The 20,972-nt window shown below is 40.1% G+C and overlaps 1 protein-coding gene and 1 long non-coding RNA gene across 2 annotated transcripts in view; one reads left to right on the plus strand and one right to left on the minus strand.

The window, feature by feature from the left end:
• The first annotated feature begins 1,687 nt into the window (after positions 1-1,687).
• LOC309525938 lies at positions 1,688-9,358 on the plus strand. The gene is made up of 2 exons (XR_014216589.1): positions 1,688-3,012; positions 3,064-9,358. It is a non-coding gene; the product is annotated as an uncharacterized lncRNA (long non-coding RNA).
• Positions 7,193-20,972, minus strand: part of SAR1B (secretion associated Ras related GTPase 1B) — a 28,572-nt gene continuing 14,792 nt past the window's right edge. The window contains exons 3-7 of the mRNA XM_082211705.1: positions 16,606-16,725; positions 15,841-15,906; positions 14,144-14,247; positions 12,521-12,652; positions 7,193-11,028 (exon numbers count right to left, since the gene is read on the minus strand). Of these exons, the coding sequence (XP_082067831.1) occupies positions 10,912-11,028; positions 12,521-12,652; positions 14,144-14,247; positions 15,841-15,906; positions 16,606-16,725 (539 nt within the window). The 3' untranslated portion in view covers positions 7,193-10,911. The remainder of the gene's footprint in view (positions 11,029-12,520; positions 12,653-14,143; positions 14,248-15,840; positions 15,907-16,605; positions 16,726-20,972) is intronic.

Here is a 20,972-nt window from a genome sequence, read left to right on the forward strand (position 1 = left end):
ACTGAACTTAAGAATGCGAAAATGAGAAAACATATTCACCTGTCCTTAATATAGACACATCTTAAAATACAAAGGAATGGCTAATGTGCAATCAATTTTCAAAAAGGATGGTTTAACTTCCTTTGGAAAAACCACTCTTCTCATCTCAGTGCCTCCAGGTGTCCTACTGCAGATGTCAGTAAATGAATAAATCTTATCCATCTACTCCCTATTGAACTAGCTAAGTTCTTTCAAGGCAGATAAGTACATAAGAGACACTACCAGACTATGCAGCATCTTAATACTCCCCCCCAGCCAATCTTGACCAAAGGGATTTGAAGTTCCAAAAGCAATGGAGCATCCATTGCCCATGAATTCTGCTGTGATCACATTCTACCATGGCTGGTACTGAATTAAAAGATGTAGCAAAATGCTCTTCTCTTTAAGAATGATATACAGTAGTACCTCCGGTTAAGTACTTAATTCGTTCTAGAGGTCCGTTCTTAACCTGAAACTGTTCTTAACCTGAAGCACCACTTTAGCTAATGGGGCCTCCTGCTGCTGCTTCTGCTGCCGCGCCGCCGGAGCCCGATTTCTGTTCTCATCCTGAAGGAAAGTTCTTAACCTGAAGCACTATTTCTGGGTTAGCGGAGTCTGTAACCTGAAGCATATGTAACCTGAAGCATATGTAAACCCGAGGTACCACTGTAATGATTTGGGCCATTTCTATGGGCAGAATCACCAAACAGATACACAGCTATGTTGACAAGGCACTAGCAAAACTGAAATGTCTGCTCCCAGTTTTTTCAGACACGACAAATCCATTGTTTTGTGTTATGAGAACAAGTGACAGTGATCCTTGGACTCACATGCTCTCCCCCAACTTATACATTGTGGTCACAAGGAGATAAACAGAAGCTTCCACTTCACTTTAGATTAACCTCAGTTTGCCATGATGTCTAAATCCAGACAAATGGTGGTTAATTGGTACTATAGTCTGTTGAAACAAGCTGACTTTAGACCATTATCCATGGAACTGAGCTGTTTCAGCTAGTCATAGTTATGATCCATCGTATTTTAGAGTTCAGAAAATACACTAAACCATGTTTAAGCAGAAGTGATCTTGCTGGAGGGGAGGAAGAGGACTCATGAGCCTAGGCTCACCAAGATTTGCTCTCATAACACTAAAACCCTTGGTTTAGTGTTGTGTCTAAACTCACCCAATCACAGGGAAAAGTTAATGTAATTCTTAAGCATATTTAAAACTTAATGCAGCAGGCAGAGGAAGCTGGTAGAAAGCCTGTTCAGATGAGTCACCTTATATATGTGAATAAATTACTAAGCAATTAGTGAGGAATATACTGTGAAAGATAATGACTTGGGTTAATAGATACTGGCATGGCCAATTACAGAGGCACCTGACCCAGGAGCACACCAAAATGAGAAATTAACTTTGAGTCTCAATACCTGTCATAAGACATAGGCTTCTTGTTGTTATCTGACATTTCCACAAATTTCAACAAGTAAAATTCTGGTAATACCAGGAAGTAGAATTCCACAGTTGTTGCTAGCTAAAGATCTGTCTCAGGCACAGAGAACGTGGTACTCTCCAGATGTTGCTAGACTATAACTCCCAGCACCCCTGACCATTAGCTGTGCTGGCTAGAGCTGATAAACATCTGGGGGACACTACATTTCTTACCCCAGTTGCTATCTGCAACATGGTCAAAATACACCCCTTTTTAAAAGTTTAATAGTAATCTCCTTCAAAATTATTACTTATTAAATTTGTATACCGTCCTTTATCTGTAGATTTCAGGGCAGTTCACAACATACATACAAGATAAAAGACACAACATACATAATAAAAACTAGAACAAAAACAACAACTTAATAACCCTTAAATATGGCTGCATTCAGACAGCATTTTTCCCCCCTGATATTTCATTACCGGATAATTTTATTTTGTGTGATCTTTCACATGACAGAAAAGCCACTTCTCAATATCTAGTGGAATCTAGCAGAAGTTTAGCATTTCTTTCCATAAGTACTAGAAAAATCCATTTGCAACTCCATTAATCCAGAAAATTATGGGTGTTTTGCATTGTATTCCTGCCGCAATTTTCATGGGTCACGTCACCACTGCTCACAGGGCAAAAATTGAGGTTGTATTCCAACATACAGTTATTTCATGGGGGAGCAGAACCACCCATGACATGTCCAGTAACATCCGCTCTTGGTGTTGGCAGTAAATGGAAACAGCAAACATACTGCGGTGGAGATGTTGGTGGGAAAGCAAAGGGGAGAGATGGAGGCTCAGCAAGTCTGACAAGGCCCATGAACTGCCTATAAGAAACAAAGATCCCTCCTTTGGCTTTCTGGCGGGGTCACACTCTGGTATTATGACACATACTGATTCACAGGAGCACAGAGGTGTGTGTGTGTGTGTGTGTGTGTGTGTGTGTGTGTGTGTGTGTGCAGTTCCACTCCTGAAACAGGACTTCCCCTTCCTCCCATTACATGCTCTCAAATCTGCTCCAACCCTCTAGAGCAGCTTTTGAAAGTGTGCCCAAGAAGTGAACTGGGGGAGAAGAAAGGAAAGAGGGCTTTTAAGATTCTGGTGAACTGCTAATGTGTCCTATCAAAGGTGCCACAGGGAATGCGGCCATGTTGACCAGCTCTGCCCCCAGGGCACACCCTCCTGCTTGTCTCACCCCTTCCATCTGCAAGTATATGTGGCCATATTCACACCATATATTTAAAGCACTAGGATACTGGGAGCTGTCGTTTGGTAAGGGTGCTGAGATTCGTTAGAAGACCCTTATTCCCCTCCCAGAGCTTCAATTCCTGGAGTTCCCCATGTAGAGGGATTGATTGTTAAACCACCATGTGATTTGTAGCTCTGTGGCAGCAGTAGGGTCTCCTAAAAACTCTCAGCACCCTAATGAAGCTACAGCTCTCAGAATTATTTGGAGGAGGACATGCCTATTTAAGCCAGTATCATATATTAAATGTATGGTGTGAATGTGGCCTGTGAAGGCTGCCTACAGACTTTTGTACCAAATGCATAGACGTGGAAGGAAGGGCTAAGAGCCTAAGAAGAGCCCTGTGTGACTTGGACTGATCAAATCCAACAGGCTGCCTCTCACAGTGATCATCTAGTTGCCTATGGGAAGGTCACAAGCTGGACATGAGGGCCAAAGCCCTCTCCCACAGTTGTTCTTCAGTAACTGGCACTGAGAGACCTACTACCTCAGATGCAGCAGATAATATACAGCCGTTGTGATAAGTAGCCATCCAAGTTGGTGGCCATTATTCCAACTGTCTGCAGAAGCAAATTCTGTCGTTTAATATCAACTGTATCCTGAATCGTTTATCATTTGGCATCTTTAGATTATGAGATCAGGAGAAAAAAAATCCCTTTCAAATTTCTCTGCAGCATGTACAGCTTCTCTTCACTTTACTTGCCTTAAAAAAACACACTAATGCTAAAAGGGGTGGCTCTGTGTTTTATGTGAGAATCCCATCCTATTTATACCCTTTGCATCTGCTCGGAATAAGCATATTAAAATTAAATGCATTTCTGGCTATTAAAAAAACTAAAATCCCTTTGCCTTTCGAAAGACTTCCAAGAGGTAGACACCTATATATTTGCAATACGTACCTATGGATATTGTTTAAATTAATGTTTTTGCGGAATTTCTCCCCCCCCCAATAATCAGAAAATACTTTTGGAAATTGCTCACTTATTTTCTAACGTTTGATTATCAGCTAAAGTCAGCCACAGTAAAATGAGAGAAGGTCCAGTGTTTATGGGTTGCTGCCACCTAAAGATGGGAAGCAATAAGGACACCCTGGAAAAAAAACCTTTAAATAGCTTTCTCTGCATTATATCATGTCTTCAACAACAAATGGCCAGTGAGGGGGGGGGCTTGCCATTGCAGTGAGGAATTGCCATAGCTTACTTATGCCTCTGCTGCCCCCCCCCGCCCCCGCACGAAAGCTGGAGCATAAGTGTGGACATGGCATAGCCTATGTGGGCAGCCTCAAATAAGAAGCCAGGAAGAGGAAGGGAAATGGGGTTAATTTGACACTGGGGGAGTTTTTAAGATGCAAGTAGGAAGGAACTAGAGAGACATGAAGAGAAATTTCTCTAGAACTGTGAATATTCCTTCTAGGTATGCAATTAGACAAGAGCTATTTTGCACCAGAGAATTGTCAAGGCTTCAGCTGTCTGGTGAAACAGAAGGCAACTGCTTTCCTCAAGCAGAAGTGGTTGGGCCTGAACTATTTTCTCACATGTGAAGCTTCTTCACATCTCACTGCCCACAACTGTTAGGTTTTTGAACTTTGAATTTGTCCGCTATTTCCCTCCACCACGTTTCACCCTATCCAGTAATCTTTGGTGCAGGTTGTGTCCCCAGTCTGCTCCCACCATAACCACGATTACTAAAAGAACATAACAGATTTGTAATCATGTGCTATGATCTTTGGCAGAGGACCAATAATTTGGTTTTTAATAATAAATCTCCCTCCTTAAGGCTGTTCTATCTTCCAGTTAACATAAGTGGCACCAGGGGCTTGAACTGGGAATCCTGCAGCTGCTAATTCCACTATTTTTGTTTGCTGTATTGCAGATTGGGCATGGCTTAAGCCCCAAGGCAGAAATAGGGCCTTAGAAGCCTCTGGCTGATACTTCACCTTTTCCCTGAGCAAAACACCCCATGGCCTTCTTCCAATGCTGCCTTTCAGTTTAATTCCTATACCTTCTTTCTATCCATGCTGCTCTTTGCCTCAGATACTAACATGCCTGTATCCTGCATGTTTGTCATTTGTCATACTTACCCTTATGAAAGGTTCCCTGCTTAAGCAACTCAGGGTCACACCCTTGACTCCTTTCGTGTTTTCCTCTAAGCAGACAGTTGCTTGTTGAGTTCAGTTTGTCTTTTGTTGTCAGCCCAACCTGGCTGCTAACCATGTTCCCTATGGTTGACTTGAGCAGTATCTTTTGTGATAATCAGGAGCACATTTCTGGTTAAAACCTGCTTGGGGCCTGGCCCTTAAGAGTGCAAAGTGCATCATAATGCATTCTATAGCAGAGGCTATGTGTTTAAAAAGTAAAAATTAAATACTGATGTTAAAAAGTCAGTGCACAATATGGAGCTCTTAACAGCAGAAAGATGTTTCTGTCGGGAGGGGGAAGGTGGATTAAATATTTAATATTTAAGAATATGAAGAATTATACAGTAAAAGACCATGTGAAAGTTATGAAATTAGCCATTTCATAACTTTCTTGTGGTCTTTTACTGTATAATTTCTTAGACTATTATTTCCAAATCCCACACCCATTGTAATATTTAAAATCAACAGCAGGTTGGTTTTAGGGGAAAGGCCTGCAGGTACTCCATTTTCAAATTATCAACTTGGTTTGCAAGTTGAACGATACAAGAGAGCAACAGAAGTTAGATAATTCACTGTTCAGTTATATAAATTTGAAAGACTGGCTTAAATCACATGACTGTCCCAGTTAGGGATCGGATATGAGGTAACGGGCAGCACTATAAAGCACTGCTTTTTATTAAAGCTCAGAACCAGAACGCTAAGCTTTGTACATGGAAGTTGTGCAGTACACCTCAAGTCTGTATCTGGAACCAACTCTGATATACAAATCTTTTAATCTCTTCTCCAGGAATACACTGGAAATAATAGTTGCAGTAAATTTATGTGCAATCAGACTGTCCTGGTGAATTCTTTTTATCCACTGATTTTGTAGGGCAGCCTTCCTAACAGTTCACATTAGGACTTCCTAATAGGTCAGGTTAGGACTTCAGTAAAAAAAAAAAAAAACAAACATGCAGGATTTCATGTTTACAGTCATATAAATAGATCTGATAATGCTGTCACATGGGGAAAGATTAGTTTCATTTTCTTGGAATAAAGAGGAGCAGGCAAAGCTCATCTCTGCTGTGGTTATAACACACCCTCTCCTGCTTTTGAAATTTATGTAATGGCAGTGCAGCCATAAGGTATTGGTTTCATCCAGCATAGATTAAATCTAAATCAAAGGCTACAACTACATTTCCAGATATAGAATCAGCTGTTTGATAGTCTACCACGTCCTCTTACTGTACAATCTTGCAGATATTAGGCTATTAACTAGCGTTTCCCAGTATGGGAAAATATTTGAATCGCTAAGCTCCAGAAAAGAGACTTGAGTATCGTCAGTCAGTTATTAAGGACACATTTGAGGAGGTGCTGAAATAGGAGCATAAGGTTAGAGAAGGATATGTAAGACAAGAAGGCTGGTGTCCATGACAGTCAAATACTCAGTGCCATAAGCTTATTCCGCAGAGTCCTGGTTTTGAACTGCAGCTTTGATTCCTGGAGTAGACTCCTCTCGGGAAGTTTGCTACGTCACAGTTCCAAACTCCAGCTTAAGCAGAAAGACTACCTATTGAGTGCGAAGAGTTATTATCACAACACTAAGCATAGCTCTCTTGAATTTTTAAAGAGGCACAACACAGGAACTCTCCACTACAGTATTGTCTGTTCACAGTCATTGCATCCAAAGGAAGTGTTCAAACACACACAACAAAAACTGTTCCGCAAACAGTTGAAAAAGAACACTCCAAGGATATGATTGCTTCTTTCTTTTGCTGACATTCTGCCTTACATGCAGAAACTCAACAGGCTACTTTCTCCATTGCTTTTTCTTCATTTCACGCCTGCGAATGGAGCCTGGAGATAATTCAGAACCAATAAGGGAGGGTATACAAAAGATCCATTTATTTGGTGGATAGAACATTAATATATAGAAAAAGCTATAGCTAGAGTTTCTCTTACACCTTCTGGCCTTCCTCTTAGCCTATATTCCTGCAATTAATGAGAAGCAATTCTAAATCTTAAAAAAAACCCACAAATCTAACCACAATCCACCCACTTTTTGGTCTAGCATTTATTAAGTCAATACTGATAATGCCAAGAAAGACTTGTAGTTAAAATATATCAGTATTGTACAGCCAAATATTAATCCCAATTTAGTGACTATAATACAAGGAATCATAGAATTGGGAGGAACTCTGAGGATTGTCTAGTCCAACCCCCTGCAAAGCAGGCATCTCAATAAATATGTATGCTTTAGTCTCACTAATGACAGCGGCATGCATGGGGCACCTGAAACTACTGTAGGAAAAATTAAATTAGACACACTTCATTCATATTAACATTTTATTAGTGAGTTTCTTCCAGCACAGTCTTAGGAGTTACTATCCTTTTAAATGAGTTAGCAAGCCAACTCTGAGTGGAAAATAAAGTATCAAACACTGCCAACTCCCCCCGCAAAACACAGAAATAATGGCTAAATAACCTTAGGAACTGTCTGCTTTCTGGAAATAAATGCTTAACTTGATAAATAAACTAAAACTGCCCCATGCTGAAGAAACCAAAGCAGCGGGAGAATAATTCCTTCGTCTCTTTCTTTGGCATTTCTACCTAAACCTGTTAACAAAGTCATTTTGTTAACAGGAGAGTGGCTGGTTTGGACAAAACACTAAATTAGTCCTTCCCCTTGTTCTCTGGTCTGGCTGTGAGGGGGAGTTGGTTATCATAACTAGTGGTTATCATTAATGAATACAAACAAGCTTGAACCCTAAACTGTGCTTAATCTAAAACAGCAGCTTTCAATTTCTTCCTCACCATCACACTGGAGAAGGAGAAGAGAGCACACAAGCCCAGGAGGAGTCTAGGCTCATTTTTAAAGCACTAAACCAGGGATAGAGAATGTGTGGTCCTCCAGACATTTTTGGACTCCCCAGCCAGCATGGCAAATGATCAGTGATGATTCGAGTTGTAGGCCAATAGCTGGAGGGCCACAGATTCACCGTCCTGAACTAAACCATAGTTTAGTGTTACGTCCAAACATAACCAGTGTCCGATTTCTCATTCTATAAATACTGACAAGGTACTCCAAGAGAAGACTGTAAAAACCCAAAGGGGAAAAGGATGATCATATCACATTAAAAACAACAACACTGGGCTGGAACATGAATTGCCAATACAGGCGTCTACTGATGCTTATCACATGTTTGTTATACCCCATGTACCAAGCCTCTGCTTTGCTGCCAGTTGGGGATCCATGAAAGTTCCCCACATGTGAAATTAATTTCTTAATGCCTTGTGTGGAGCAGTCCTGAAATTGGGGCCCTAGGGTGTGAAGAATAATAGGGGCATGTGCTAAAAAACAAAACAAAGCCTTACATAATGCTTCTTAAAGCATTAGCCTATTCATTTTAATTCTTAATACCTCTCCCCTACTGTTACAGCTCAGAATGAGACTGATAAGGCGTTCCTGCACCACTAAACAACATAACTTGACAGGATAGCGTCTTTCTTCACTAGTTACATGACAGGCCTAGTCTCCAAAATGCTCTTGTCACACCACTATTTTAAAACCCTAGAAAAATGTTTAGGTCACAAGGTGGAAACCTTTAGCTGTTGTATTTCCTTATGCATGCGTGAAATATTATGTGATAATTACACTCATATATGAAGGTCTGCCCAGTCTAGCAGCTAATATGATTGTGTGTTCAGTCCGTAATTCAGTGATGGGGAAACCTGTGACCTACCAGGTATTGATGGGTTGTAACTCCTATCATCCCTGACCATTCACCACACTTGTTGGAGTTGACAGAAGCTGGAGCCCAACAACATCTCATATTTGACTACTGAAAGGATTCCAATGAAAGTCAAGACACCCAGGAAAAGTATCAACAATAATCTGTATAAATGTATTCAAAGCCCTAAATTAACTTTATTGGTACAATACTGGGACTCAGATGGTGATTCAAGCACAAGTAAATTAAAGAATTATTCTGCCTCTCACCAACAAACCTGGAAGTGTTATATTTTAAAATGATAAATCAAGAAAAATATTAAACACATGTTAACAGCAATAAGCCATATTTCAAGTTCTTTTGCCCTCACTTGATTTTAGTGATAGAATTTTTTTATACTTCTTGAAAAGATGTCTTCAATATCTGAAAGCCTTCTAAATAAACAAAGACTCTTCTTTCCATGGAAAAAAATGGAGCACTCACTTTGAACAAAGCTACAGAAGAAATATGCAGAATGAGCAATATGGGAAGTATAACCAAACTGTCAGTTCCTCCCTTCCAAGGGAGAACTGTAGAAATTGTAACCTTGTACTGAAGTTGGAGAAATCTTAAAATTCTTAGCAGCATCTCAAAATTACAGTCCATCGTTTTCTCTAGGGAATGCCACATAGTTAAACCAGTTTAAAATGGTTTTACTTGCATAGTACAGTGGTAAGCAGAGTTAAAATCAGGTACCAAGTAGCAGCAGCCATACTCGGATATAGATACATAGAAAAGCTATCCTTGAAGTCTCAACATTATAACAATCTCTGACCATACTTCAAAAATAAGTATTTGATGTATTACATGACATAGGTTATGTTTGGGTGCCACAATAATTGTTTATTGTGACAGGAAGGAGCCAAGTCCCTGCTCCTCACATGACTCTTACATTAAGGAGATGCTTACTCTGCCAGGTTACTTTTGTAGGTGGTACCCCAGATCAATCACCTCTGCCAAGAATCTTAAACTATTCCAAAAATCACAACGTAGTACCTACTCATGAATGAGGTAACTGCAAAGCTTCTTCTCTGCACGACAGCTATCAATTTCATCAACCCATGAACAGTTCATGAAAGAAAGCATTGTATCATAGCCAAAATGGGCAGCTAGGAATCTCCTTCCTAGGGAGTACTGGCTGATAAGAGATAACAAACACTGCATAGCAACTAACAGAATGCACAAACACTTCCAAGAGGAATGAAAACTGCTCAAGGTAGGGGGTATAAACACTCAGAGGCCTCAACCCTAGTGAACAAAATCTAGAAAAAATTTAGAAAATCCAGAAAAACAAAATCTTGTAGATCTTAAGTGCTGAATACACTGCCCTATTCCTTAGGCCAATAGACTGCCATCCTAAATTATCCACCTTTGCCACATCCCAGAAGCTTGTGCAAAACACTCTTTAACCTATAGATGCAGCAGGGCACAAAGCCTTTCTTTCTTCCTGTGGTTCTTTAAATTCCTGCACGAAATCCAGGCATTCACTAGTACTATGATACAGTGAGATCATGGTACCTCTTGCTGTACAACGTGGAGAACTGTGAATGAATGCTGATATTCAGAAAACATGGTTAAAATTAATTGGATTAATTCCCAGCAAAAAAGTAATCAGATAAATAAATTAAAAAATCTACAGTGCACTGAAATTATACTGCATTTCAAAAAGCTACCCCACATATTCACATTTTGAGACATCCTTACTGGGTTAAGACACATTAAAATGAAGTATTTCCCATTAAAGATGTCAAGAAATGGGATTTAGTTTTATTGCATGACGTTGCATAAGAAAGTATATTATTGAAAACTGTAAGGCATCATGCAATTATCCGTAAGCTGATTCATTACTATTCTTTGAGAGGTGGTTATACACTCTACATTTATAAAACCAGTTTTGAAAAAAGTACATAAAAATTTAACATGATGAGCATTATATATGACCAACAAATCTGCAGAGTTGAGCTGTTAAAAAGTGCATTAAAAAAACCCATACTAAGCTAGAAAGTCACTGTCACACAAAAAAAGGACTGCAGACAAGAGACAAGCTATGAATCCCAAAAGAAAGTGGTTTTATAGGACTAGAGACTAATGTTACAAGATCAAAATTGACAAACTTGCTTAAAATCCATTTTCAGTCTTTACACTTAAAATTTAACACAATTGATACAATAATAAAAAAAATACGCTATTGTAACCAAAGTCTATTGAGTTCAAGTTATGTACACTGAGAGATCAAATAATGAACAGGCTTGGGATAGTATGTACTAATGTGATTTTGGCATTAATCAATGTATTGTGCCATCCAACGAAATCCTTCACCATAGCCTTGCCTCTTTAACACACTGCACATGAAGACTTCTAAGGGTCGGGTGTTCAATTCTTTCACCGAAACATTCCCCTGAAAATGACATAAAAAAGAAGAAGGTGGGTCAATAAATTGAAACTCAATCTTTCCCATTTCTCTGTACCTTTTGAGCCTCAAGTAGCCAAACTGAATGACTTCCTATCAGCTGAGACCAATATGGTGACTGCAACCCTCTTCTGGCCAGTTCTCCAAACCCTGTTAAAGATCACTACAGTAATCCAACCTAGAAGTTGGGTAGGGAGCTATAATTGAAAACAATTCAGCCTTATAGTTCTTTTCACCTCTACCCCTCTCTTCTTTGGGACTGTCTTCCACAGTAAACACCAGGCTTCCTCAGCCTCGGCCCTCCAGATGTTTTGAGACTACAATTCCCATCATCCCTGACCGTTGGTCCTGCTAGCTAGGGATCATGGGAGTTGTAGGCCAAAAACATCTGGAGGGCTGAGGTTGAGGAAGCCTGGTTAACACACAACTGCCTTTTATTTTGCTTTCTCAATAAAAACTCATTTTCTGGGAAAACTCAGGTTCCATCTCTGTTGCACTCACCCTGCAAGTACCTTACAAGGGTGATCTGCTACCTATGCAGTACTGCTGTATGTTTTGGTTCTGTGCTAGTTTTGAGGCCTCTCCACTATACTAACAGGATTTCTCGCCTCTAGCAGAATAAAGTGCAGAGAGTTGAACTAGATGACCAACAGGACCCCTTTCAGCTTTACAATTCTGTGATTCCATAAAGACACAACCACTGAGGGAATAGGTTCTCCTAGCGCTAGAAGGCAAGTGTCTTTCTCTCCATTGTCACTCATGTTCAGGGAGGGCTTATTTCCTGAGCATAGAAAAGTAGGTTTCAGATGAGTGGGTGGTAACATTTTCAGAAGCACAAGAAATAATAGAGAAATCTGCTTCTGGTATTCAAAATTGCCTATTGTAAATGACACAACCCAAGTTATAATTATATTTAATTAAAATATTTAAAATAAACTTTGTTTAAAATTGGAACCCTTCGGTTTATTGCTAGAGGCATTAGCAAGAACATTTCACAAGGCAACAATTCAGATTTCCATTAGACAATTAGCTCTAAAAAATCTGTATTATATTAAAAGTACAATTTAACAAAGCCAGCTTGGCTTTATGGTGAGCAAGTAATCTGTAAAGGCTTACTTGTTAGTGACTTATTTTAAAAAGGAATCTATGAAGTCCTGTAAGCATCCTTTTAAAAATACATCTTGAGAACAATATGGAACCGACAAAGAATCACTGTACTTTTCCATGTATAAGACTAGGTTTTTCCCCTAAAAATAATATCAAAAATTAGGGGGTGTCATACTCTGGGCCATCTCCCCCCATTTTCTTAAATCTAAGTCCCAAAAAATAGGGGGCGTCTTATACATGGGGGCATCTTAGATGGAAAAATATGATATATGCAAGCTTTCAGTAAAGCAGACCACAGAAACACTGGGGGGAGAAAATGATAGGCACATTGAAATTACGTATTTTGAAGCGATGGGAACAGGACAATTAATACCTTTCCTGTTGTCTGGCCATACAAACCGAACATCTCTCGTAGCCCTTCTTCACTGATGGCTTCTGGTCTGTCAATCTTGTTACCAAGAATTAGGATAGGCACGTTAGCAATAGTTTCATCTGTCATAAGTGCCTGTGTAGAGAGGAAAGACACATGTGTTAGGTTTTATACATTCACATACAACATACATGAAGTGAAGCTTCAGAGAGTCAGTGGAGAAAAGATGGAGAAAATTCTGACACCTTTAAAAATATTTTATTGAAGGATCTCTCTCTCACTCTTACATCGAGGCCAAAATATATTCAAAAATAGAGAGAATGGCCACATATTAATCAACCATAACATGGCTTTCCTCCATTAAACTAAACAAAGATTCATTAATTAACCAGGGAAGTAAAATAAAGCTTTACAGAACTGCATATTTAAGAAATGTATAAAACCTGTAGAAAGATTCCACTGAGCACATGGATTGATAATATGGCCAGACTAGCTACATACGAACGAATTGCATGTCGATGTAAATTAAGAATGGATAAATATGAAGAAATCTGGAAGGAATATTTAAGCAATAAGGTGGGCAGTGGTGGGAAGTAGGGGGAGGAGAGGTGGGGAAATATTGTTAAAAAGGTGTAGTCATAGGTATATCAGTATTCAAATCTGAATTGTCAAATTGTGTTATTAGTGTTATTATGGTTTTTGTTGTATGTGTCTTTTGGTGTTGCTGTTTGTATTGAAAAAATGATTAATTTTTTTAAAAAAAACAACCCAGTAGAAATACCAAATATGATAGAAAGCTGTGAAAATCAAATGCAATCAGATAATCCAGTGACGGCTTGTGCCTAATGAGACTGGTGGGGCAGAAGGCAGGGAGACTAACAGTAGGTGGAGCCAGAGCCAACCAATTCTAGTTTTGTTCCCTTCATCCTATTTTCAGAGTTCTACAAGGACAACCTATAGACCAGGGGTCAGCAACCTTTTTCAGCTGGTCCACTGTCCCTCAGACCATCTCGTGGGCCGGACTATATTTTGAAAAAAAAATATGAACAAATTCCTATGCCGCACAAATAAACCAGAGATGCATTTTAAATAAAAGAACACATTCTACTCATGTAAAAACATGCTGATTCCTGGATCATCCGCGGGCCGGATTGAGAAGGTGATTGGGCCACATCTGGCCCCTGGGCCTTAGCAGAGGCTTGACAACCATATGTCAGGAGTGCTCTGATGGTGTTTCCTGCTTGGCAGGGGGTTGGAATCGATGGCCCTTGTGGTCTCTTCCAACTCTATGTTTCTAGGTTGCTTATCCCTGCTATAGACTAAGGAGAATTAAGCTGACAGGTAATACTACCCCTGGGGTGGTTTTAAATAGGAAGACTAACACTGGTGGGGCAATGTCCCATTTGCTCTTATGCACCAGTCTCCAGCAAGATAACCTTTCCCCAAAAAGTTCTCTTTTTATTTTTATTTTATTGAGTTGTAGGGTCATATATGATGCTGTAGCCATACAGATGCAATGCCCACCCCTGTCCCTGCAAAACACAGACTCTCCCTCTTTTCCCCACCCATCAAAATGTCACACACTTCACTAGTATTTTACAAATACCAAGTACATTACTAACTCACATCAATTTCTTGCTTTGATTCAGCCAGTCTTTCACGATCTGCACAATCCACCAGAAAGACAATCCCATTGATGGCAGGCAGATAGTTTTTCCACACTCTGCGAGCTAACAAAAGAGAGTTATAAAGGAGCTGCAAGAGGAAATTATCTGTTATTCTTCTAACTCTATTCATAGTAACACCTCATTAAGGAGCAGAAACTTTTAAAAGGGCATTAGGAGATATATTTAAAAGCTTTTTAAAAGCCCACTCTCTTTTGTTCTACAGTGCGAAGTACTGGGTTTAAAACTGAAAAACCATATTAGTTTTACTGCAAGAAACAGCCTTAATAGCCATAAATCCACTTCTAAATGTGTGCTACAGTACATGGCTTGCAAGTTTTAAAAAAGAATGCTAAACTTCGTGGTAGAACTTAAAAAACACAACAAAATGGCCGTATCGCCATTAGAAATATTTATCTCCTAAACACGTGTTTATGGAAGACAATTTTTCTCGGCTACGAGTGATCGCCAAAGAAGAAGAAGATTTATCTCCTAAAAAATTAAACCACCCCAAGACAATAACATATTTTCTGTTTCAGCCTCTAACAAATTCTAGGAAATGCCCTCTTTGATCCACCGGATACCCAGTATCCATGCTGAAGTATTTAAACACAAAACCAAGAAATATTTGAGGATCAGTTCACTGTAAGGGTGGGGGGTTGTATCCAATGTAATTGTGGAACTTCCCCTTTCTTCCAAATCTCAAGAGCCTACCAAATCTGCTCTGGGAGTTCCCCAATCCAATTGGAACAGATTTTGGGGTCACAGGGGTAGGAGAGGAAGGGAGAATTCCATTGCATGAGCCGAAGTTGTTCCAGGAACACAATGAACTGCATTGGATACAACTATTAACTTAAATCCACTTGATCAAATTGCTGCCTTAACCTATTTTTATTGTGTATAATGAAAACAAAGGTGTTTGACAACTTTAAGCTCTCCAAAGAATCAGAGACTAATTAAAGGCACACATTGACTTTTAGTATTGCATTGAAAATTAAATGCTGCAATAATCCTGGACCTGTTAGAAAATTCTATCACCATAAGTGTAATGCACTGCTTCCATTCTATTAAGTACAAATATTGCAGTTGAACCATCCTGTAGCTCACACTCAAGTCAGTGTGTTGGTTTTTCTTTATCTTAAAGTGGTCAGTGAATGGGGTTGGTTAATTGAAGCTCACAGGTGTATGTTTGCAGTTTGACCTACTTAGCTGCACACCTGTGATCTCTCAACTTTTTGCCTAATTAGAAGGGGAGTTACTTTCTGCACCGAATGCAGGAAGGGATGTGATAAGATAACTGATTATTTGAAAACTGTATTTAAGTTGATCATGTGTTTTGTATGCTACTGGTGAGGAGAGGTGATGGCTTGCAGCGTTTGGCTGTTACATTTTCAAAATTAAAACTAAGCAAAGATATTGCTTAGTTTTATTTCTACGCTCCAGTCGCTGTGCACACTCTGTGTTGATGAAAAAGTCCAACATCCCACACACCTTACATGTGCACATAACAGAACAAGTAGACTACAGTAAAAAATTAATAAAATCAGGAATGTTTTCAGAATTAAATACACAACCCTCTTGCAATGCAATAACTTTTCATGTGCAACCAAGGAAGCTTAACATGTTAAAAGAAGCCTTCTGCGTGTTGGCATCACTTACCTTGGGTATGTCCACCTAGATCAAAAGTAGTGAAAGTCATACCAGCAATTGTCAGCTCTTCTGCAGCTGTAGAAACAGAAAATACTATTTTTCAAAACCCTACCTTACAGCAAACTATTTTCTAGTAAAGGTAATAATCATACTGCATTACAGTGGTACCTCGAGTTACAAATGCTTCAGGTTACAAACTCGGCTAACCTGGAAGAGTTACCTCGAGTTGAGAACTTTGCCCGGGGATGAGAATGGAAATTGTATGCCGACGGACCTCCAGAACAAATTAAGTTCGTTACTAGCGGTACCACTATATAGAACAAGGTGATGAAACTGACCCTATACATGCTTCCCCAGAAGTAAATGCTACTAATCACCTGCAAGCCTGCATAAGGTAGCAGTCTAACTCACACTGAACTGAAGAGTTTATTCTGGTTCCCCATTCCTGATCTAGTTCAATAGTCTACTAAAAGTCCTGAGATTTAAAGCAGCACTGGGCATATTACAGTGGTACCTCGGGTTACAGACACCTTGGGTTACAAATATTTCAGGTTACAGACTCCGCTAACCCGGAAGTAGTACCTCGGGTTAAGAACTTTACCTCAGGATGAGAACAGAAATTGCGAGGCGTCGGCACAGCAGCAGTGGGAGGCCCCATTAGCTAAAGTGGTACCTCAGGTTAAGAACAGTTTCAGGTTAAGAACGGACCTCCAGAACGAATTAAGTTCGTAACCAGAGGTACCACTGTATGAGAGAAAGGATATATTGACTTACTTGCATGTAGTGTGGGGACATGTTGACCCAGTCTGCCATCTTTAAGCATATGTAGGAGAGTCGTTTTCCCAGCATTATCCAAACCAAGGAATACTAGTTTACCAGTTTTTTTGTACAGTCCTGGAAAAGATAAAAGTATTTGATGAGTAAGTACTAATTTCCACAAGTGTCTCATCATAATAGAATGTCTGATGATTAAGTTTTGCTAAATGCTTATTTAGGATGGAACACAACAATTTCCCTATCATCACATAACCCTGTCATCACATAATCTCAAAACATTCTACATATGTCAATGCAAGTATTCAGGATCAGGGTACTCTAGAAAAGACGAAAAGAGGATGACACCTTTAAGACAGGATATCATTCTAGCTCAAGTTTATCTGCTAAAACTAAGAGAAGAATGCAGTACAACAAGCATAGGAGGCTCCATCTAAGATCTCCACAACATTTGGGAAGGGATCATAGGTCAGTGACAGAGTACATGCTTGGCATGCTAAGCTTCTAGGATTATTCCCTGACAATTCCAGATAAAAGCATCCAATAGCAAGAGATGTGAAAAACCTCTGTTTGATATCTTGGGGAGCCACTGCCAGAGTAGACTATTGAGCTAGATCAGGAATAGCGAACCTGCAGCTTTCTGGATGTTGCTTGGCTTCAGTTCCCATCAATTCCAATTTAGCATGGCCAATGGTCAGGAATAATGGGAGTCAAAGTCACTTGGGTATGTATATCTACATTATGAATGTTTGTGTTTTGATCCAGGCAGACATTCTCTTTAGCTGAACAACAAGTCAGCCCTCAGATGTTTCCTAACACATTACTATGATTATAATGCAATTATAGTTATGTTTCTAAAATGTCATTTTTAATTTAAGCCCATTTGAATAATGAATAATGAATAATAGAGAATAGGAGTCAACTGAACTGAGTTTTACTGAGCCAACTAAGCTGACCATGAAAAAAGAAATGGGAAAGGGAAAGCTTCAGAGCTGCACACAAATCTTCAAGCAGAAATTGCAAAGATGAAAAGTGATAAAACATCTGTTGAGTTCTAAAAGTTATTCCTTTCTCAGTGAGTTCTCAGTCAATTACCCCTCCCCCACAGTGCCGATCTCCTTTTCAGAAACATTTAAAATTACTAATCATGTATTGCTCTGAAGGCCTGCAGAACAAAGTCAGTTTTGAGTGTGCTTTTCCCTCAATCATAATAAAATGTAGCCTGAAAGGCTAAAAAACAACCTTCCATTAGCATGCATCATCACAAAAGGAATGGAAAATGAATGCGTTTCAGAGCCTAAAATAAAACATCCTAGCTTAAAATTCATGCTTTATCCATGTACTGATTTTTTAAGGTGAGTCATAGAATTATAGAGTTGGAAGGGACCATGAGGGTCATCTAGTCCAACCCCCTGCAAGGCAGGAATCTTTTGCCCAATGGGGGGCTCAGGTCCACAACCCCAAGATTAGGAGTCTCATGCTCTACCAACTGAGCTAACAGGGGTTATTCACTTTTAACAACTTACCCATAAATGGTGAATTTTGACACTTGACTGGGAAGGGCCATAAATCCCAGGTGTCTCCACCTAGGGTTGGGAGAGACCCGTACCTGAAACCCTCGAGGGCGATTGCCAGTCAGCATAGAAAATCCTGGACTAGATGAATGGTATAAGTCCTATGTTCTCTCTGAGCAGCTGCAGGGGATTTCAGAGAGCTCTGCTTACCCGGCAAAATTTCTGAACATCCAGTCTGGGAATAAAAGACGCTACCTTATACTGTATCAGACCATTGGCCCATCTATAGCCAGCGCTGTCTACACCAACTGGCAGCAGGATTGCTTTTTGAACTTTTGCATGCAAAATATGTGCTCAAACCAATGAGCCACAGCCCTTCTCATGGTTACTTCTTGTGGTTACGGAGGAGGAGGAGGAGGAGGGTTCCCACCAGAGGGACCAATCCTCAGAAGCATGTAAAAGGCAGCAGGTGATGACAGCCACTAATGCTCCTCCTGATCACCAGGGGGGCAGTGGTGGGAGTTCCCAGGGTGCTTGGGGCCTCAACTCTGAAAGTCTAGCTAACTTCACAAATGATGCTTCTCACACATAGACTATCTCTGTGTAAGAATTATGAACACAATACTATTTTAGACACATTCAGGATGTGATGAAAAGCACCAGCAGACCTTTAGATGAAGATGAACTCCTGTGTGTCATAAACATAATGATGTGACACATTTGCTTCAAAATTGCAGTGAAGCTCTTCACACTGCTGGTCCTAAATGGTTTATACAATCTATATTTTTAGCTTTTGCTGCCCTGCTCTTCAGTTCAACAGATTCTCAAATCGGCTTATGATGAAATTTAAAATCCACAATGAAAATCAGGAAAACAACACCACTTTTTTAAAAAGACAGCAACCACCAAAAGCAGAGCTTTTAAAAAGACCTAATAGCTTTAAAAAGCTGGGGGGGGGGAGGGTAAAAATCTTTTTCATCTCTCCTTTCATCCCCAGACTTGCAACCAGGGAAATTTTTTTTAAAGAACTGGATTATAATTCATTTTGTTCCAGGCAGTAATGTAACTACTGTATTTTGAACCAACTGTTGTTTCTAAACAGCCTTCAAAGGCAACCCCAAGTACAATGCACTACAGTAATGCAAACAGTGGGGTTGTGCTGTGTTTGCAGATATATATATATATATATATATATATATGCAGGTTTTGGTGTCTTCGGGTGTCTTCCCGTGTAAGAGTCGGGGTGTCTGGGCGACGTTTCGACGAGGTCTCACTCGTCATCTTCAGGCTGGTGCTTTCGGCTTCTTGTTACTGGAACAGAGCAGAATCTGGTGTTTGAGTTCCTATAAATACTGTTGAGGGGTGTGGTGTATAGCCTCCAACGTTCTGGGCAGAGAGGAAGTTCCTAGATTAGTGTGCCTTTTCTTCTTTTGTTCCTTAATTACTTGAGGGATATCTTGAGTGATTTCATGAGTGATATTCTGAATACCACTGGGTGGGTCATTAAGTGTAGATTAGTTACTAAAGCTTTTGTGTCTTGACCTCTTGAGCTTGTGAAGAGTTTTTCTGAGAAGATGGCTGTGCTGCATTTAGTTGTGCTCTGGCTTGGCTTCGTGTATAGGGGCGAGCTGTGGTTTTGTGCTTTGTGCCAGCCAGATCTGTGTAGGGATTGCAGGGGGGTGCAGCATCCGGAGGTGCCACTATAGTTTGGCTACTGGATGGAGTCTGTAGTATGTCTGTGGAGAGGGTCTGGGTTTGGGTCTGGTGTGGTTGATTGGTGACGGCGTTCTGTGTGCCTCTGGTTCTGGTGTCGGTTTTTGTGGGGAGGGCTAATTTCCAGATGTCTGGCAGGCGGGACGTGTCGTCACGCTTGTTCATGTTGTGAGGGTGTTTCTCTATCTCGATGGCTTCCATGATTATTCTCTTGTGGTGATGTTCCATGTTACAGAGCAATTTGGAATCTGCAAAATTAATTTCGTGTCCTGTTTCTTTCATGTGTTGGAAAAGAGAGGAAGTTTTTTCTTCTTTTTTGACGGCATTCTTGTGTTCTGCGATACGTGCATTTATTCGTCTGTTTGTTTGTCCAATGTACGTGGCTGGGCAGACTTTGCAGGGTATTTCATAGACCCCTTGGTTTTCCAGCTGGATTTTGTCTTTTGGGTTTCTGAGGATATTGGCTATTTTTTGGTTGGTGCAGAAGGCTGTTTTGATATTGTGTTTGTGGAGGATTTTGCTGATTTTGTCTGTAGTGCCCTTGATATAAGGAAGGAGGGCCATGCCATTGTTTTCTTCTGTGTCTTGGTTTTTGGGGGGTGTTTCTTTTTGGATTAGCTTCGTAACCCTGTTTTTCTGGTATCCATTGGCGATTAACACATTTGAGAGATTCTGTAACTCAGTTGTCAAGTGGTCTTTGTCAGCCAGGCGTTTGGTTCTGGAGATGAGAGTCTTGGCTACGGAGTTTATTTGTGCAGGGTGGTGGTGTGATTGTGCATGTAAGTAGCGGTTGGTGTGTGTTTTTTTCCGGTAGATACCAACCGCTACTTACATGCACAATCACACCACCACCCTGCACAAATAAACTCCGTAGCCAAGACTCTCATCTCCAGAACCAAACGCCTGGCTGACAAAGACCACTTGACAACTGAGTTACAGAATCTCTCAAATGTGTTAATCGCCAATGGATACCAGAAAAACAGGGTTACGAAGCTAATCCAAAAAGAAACACCCCCCAAAAACCAAGACACAGAAGAAAACAATGGCATGGCCCTCCTTCCTTATATCAAGGGCACTACAGACAAAATCAGCAAAATCCTCCACAAACACAATATCAAAACAGCCTTCTGCACCAACCAA

The sequence above is a fragment of the Podarcis vaucheri genome (assembly GCF_965113315.1).
Source record: "Podarcis vaucheri genome assembly, chromosome: 2".
NCBI lineage: Eukaryota > Metazoa > Chordata > Lepidosauria > Squamata > Lacertidae > Podarcis > Podarcis vaucheri.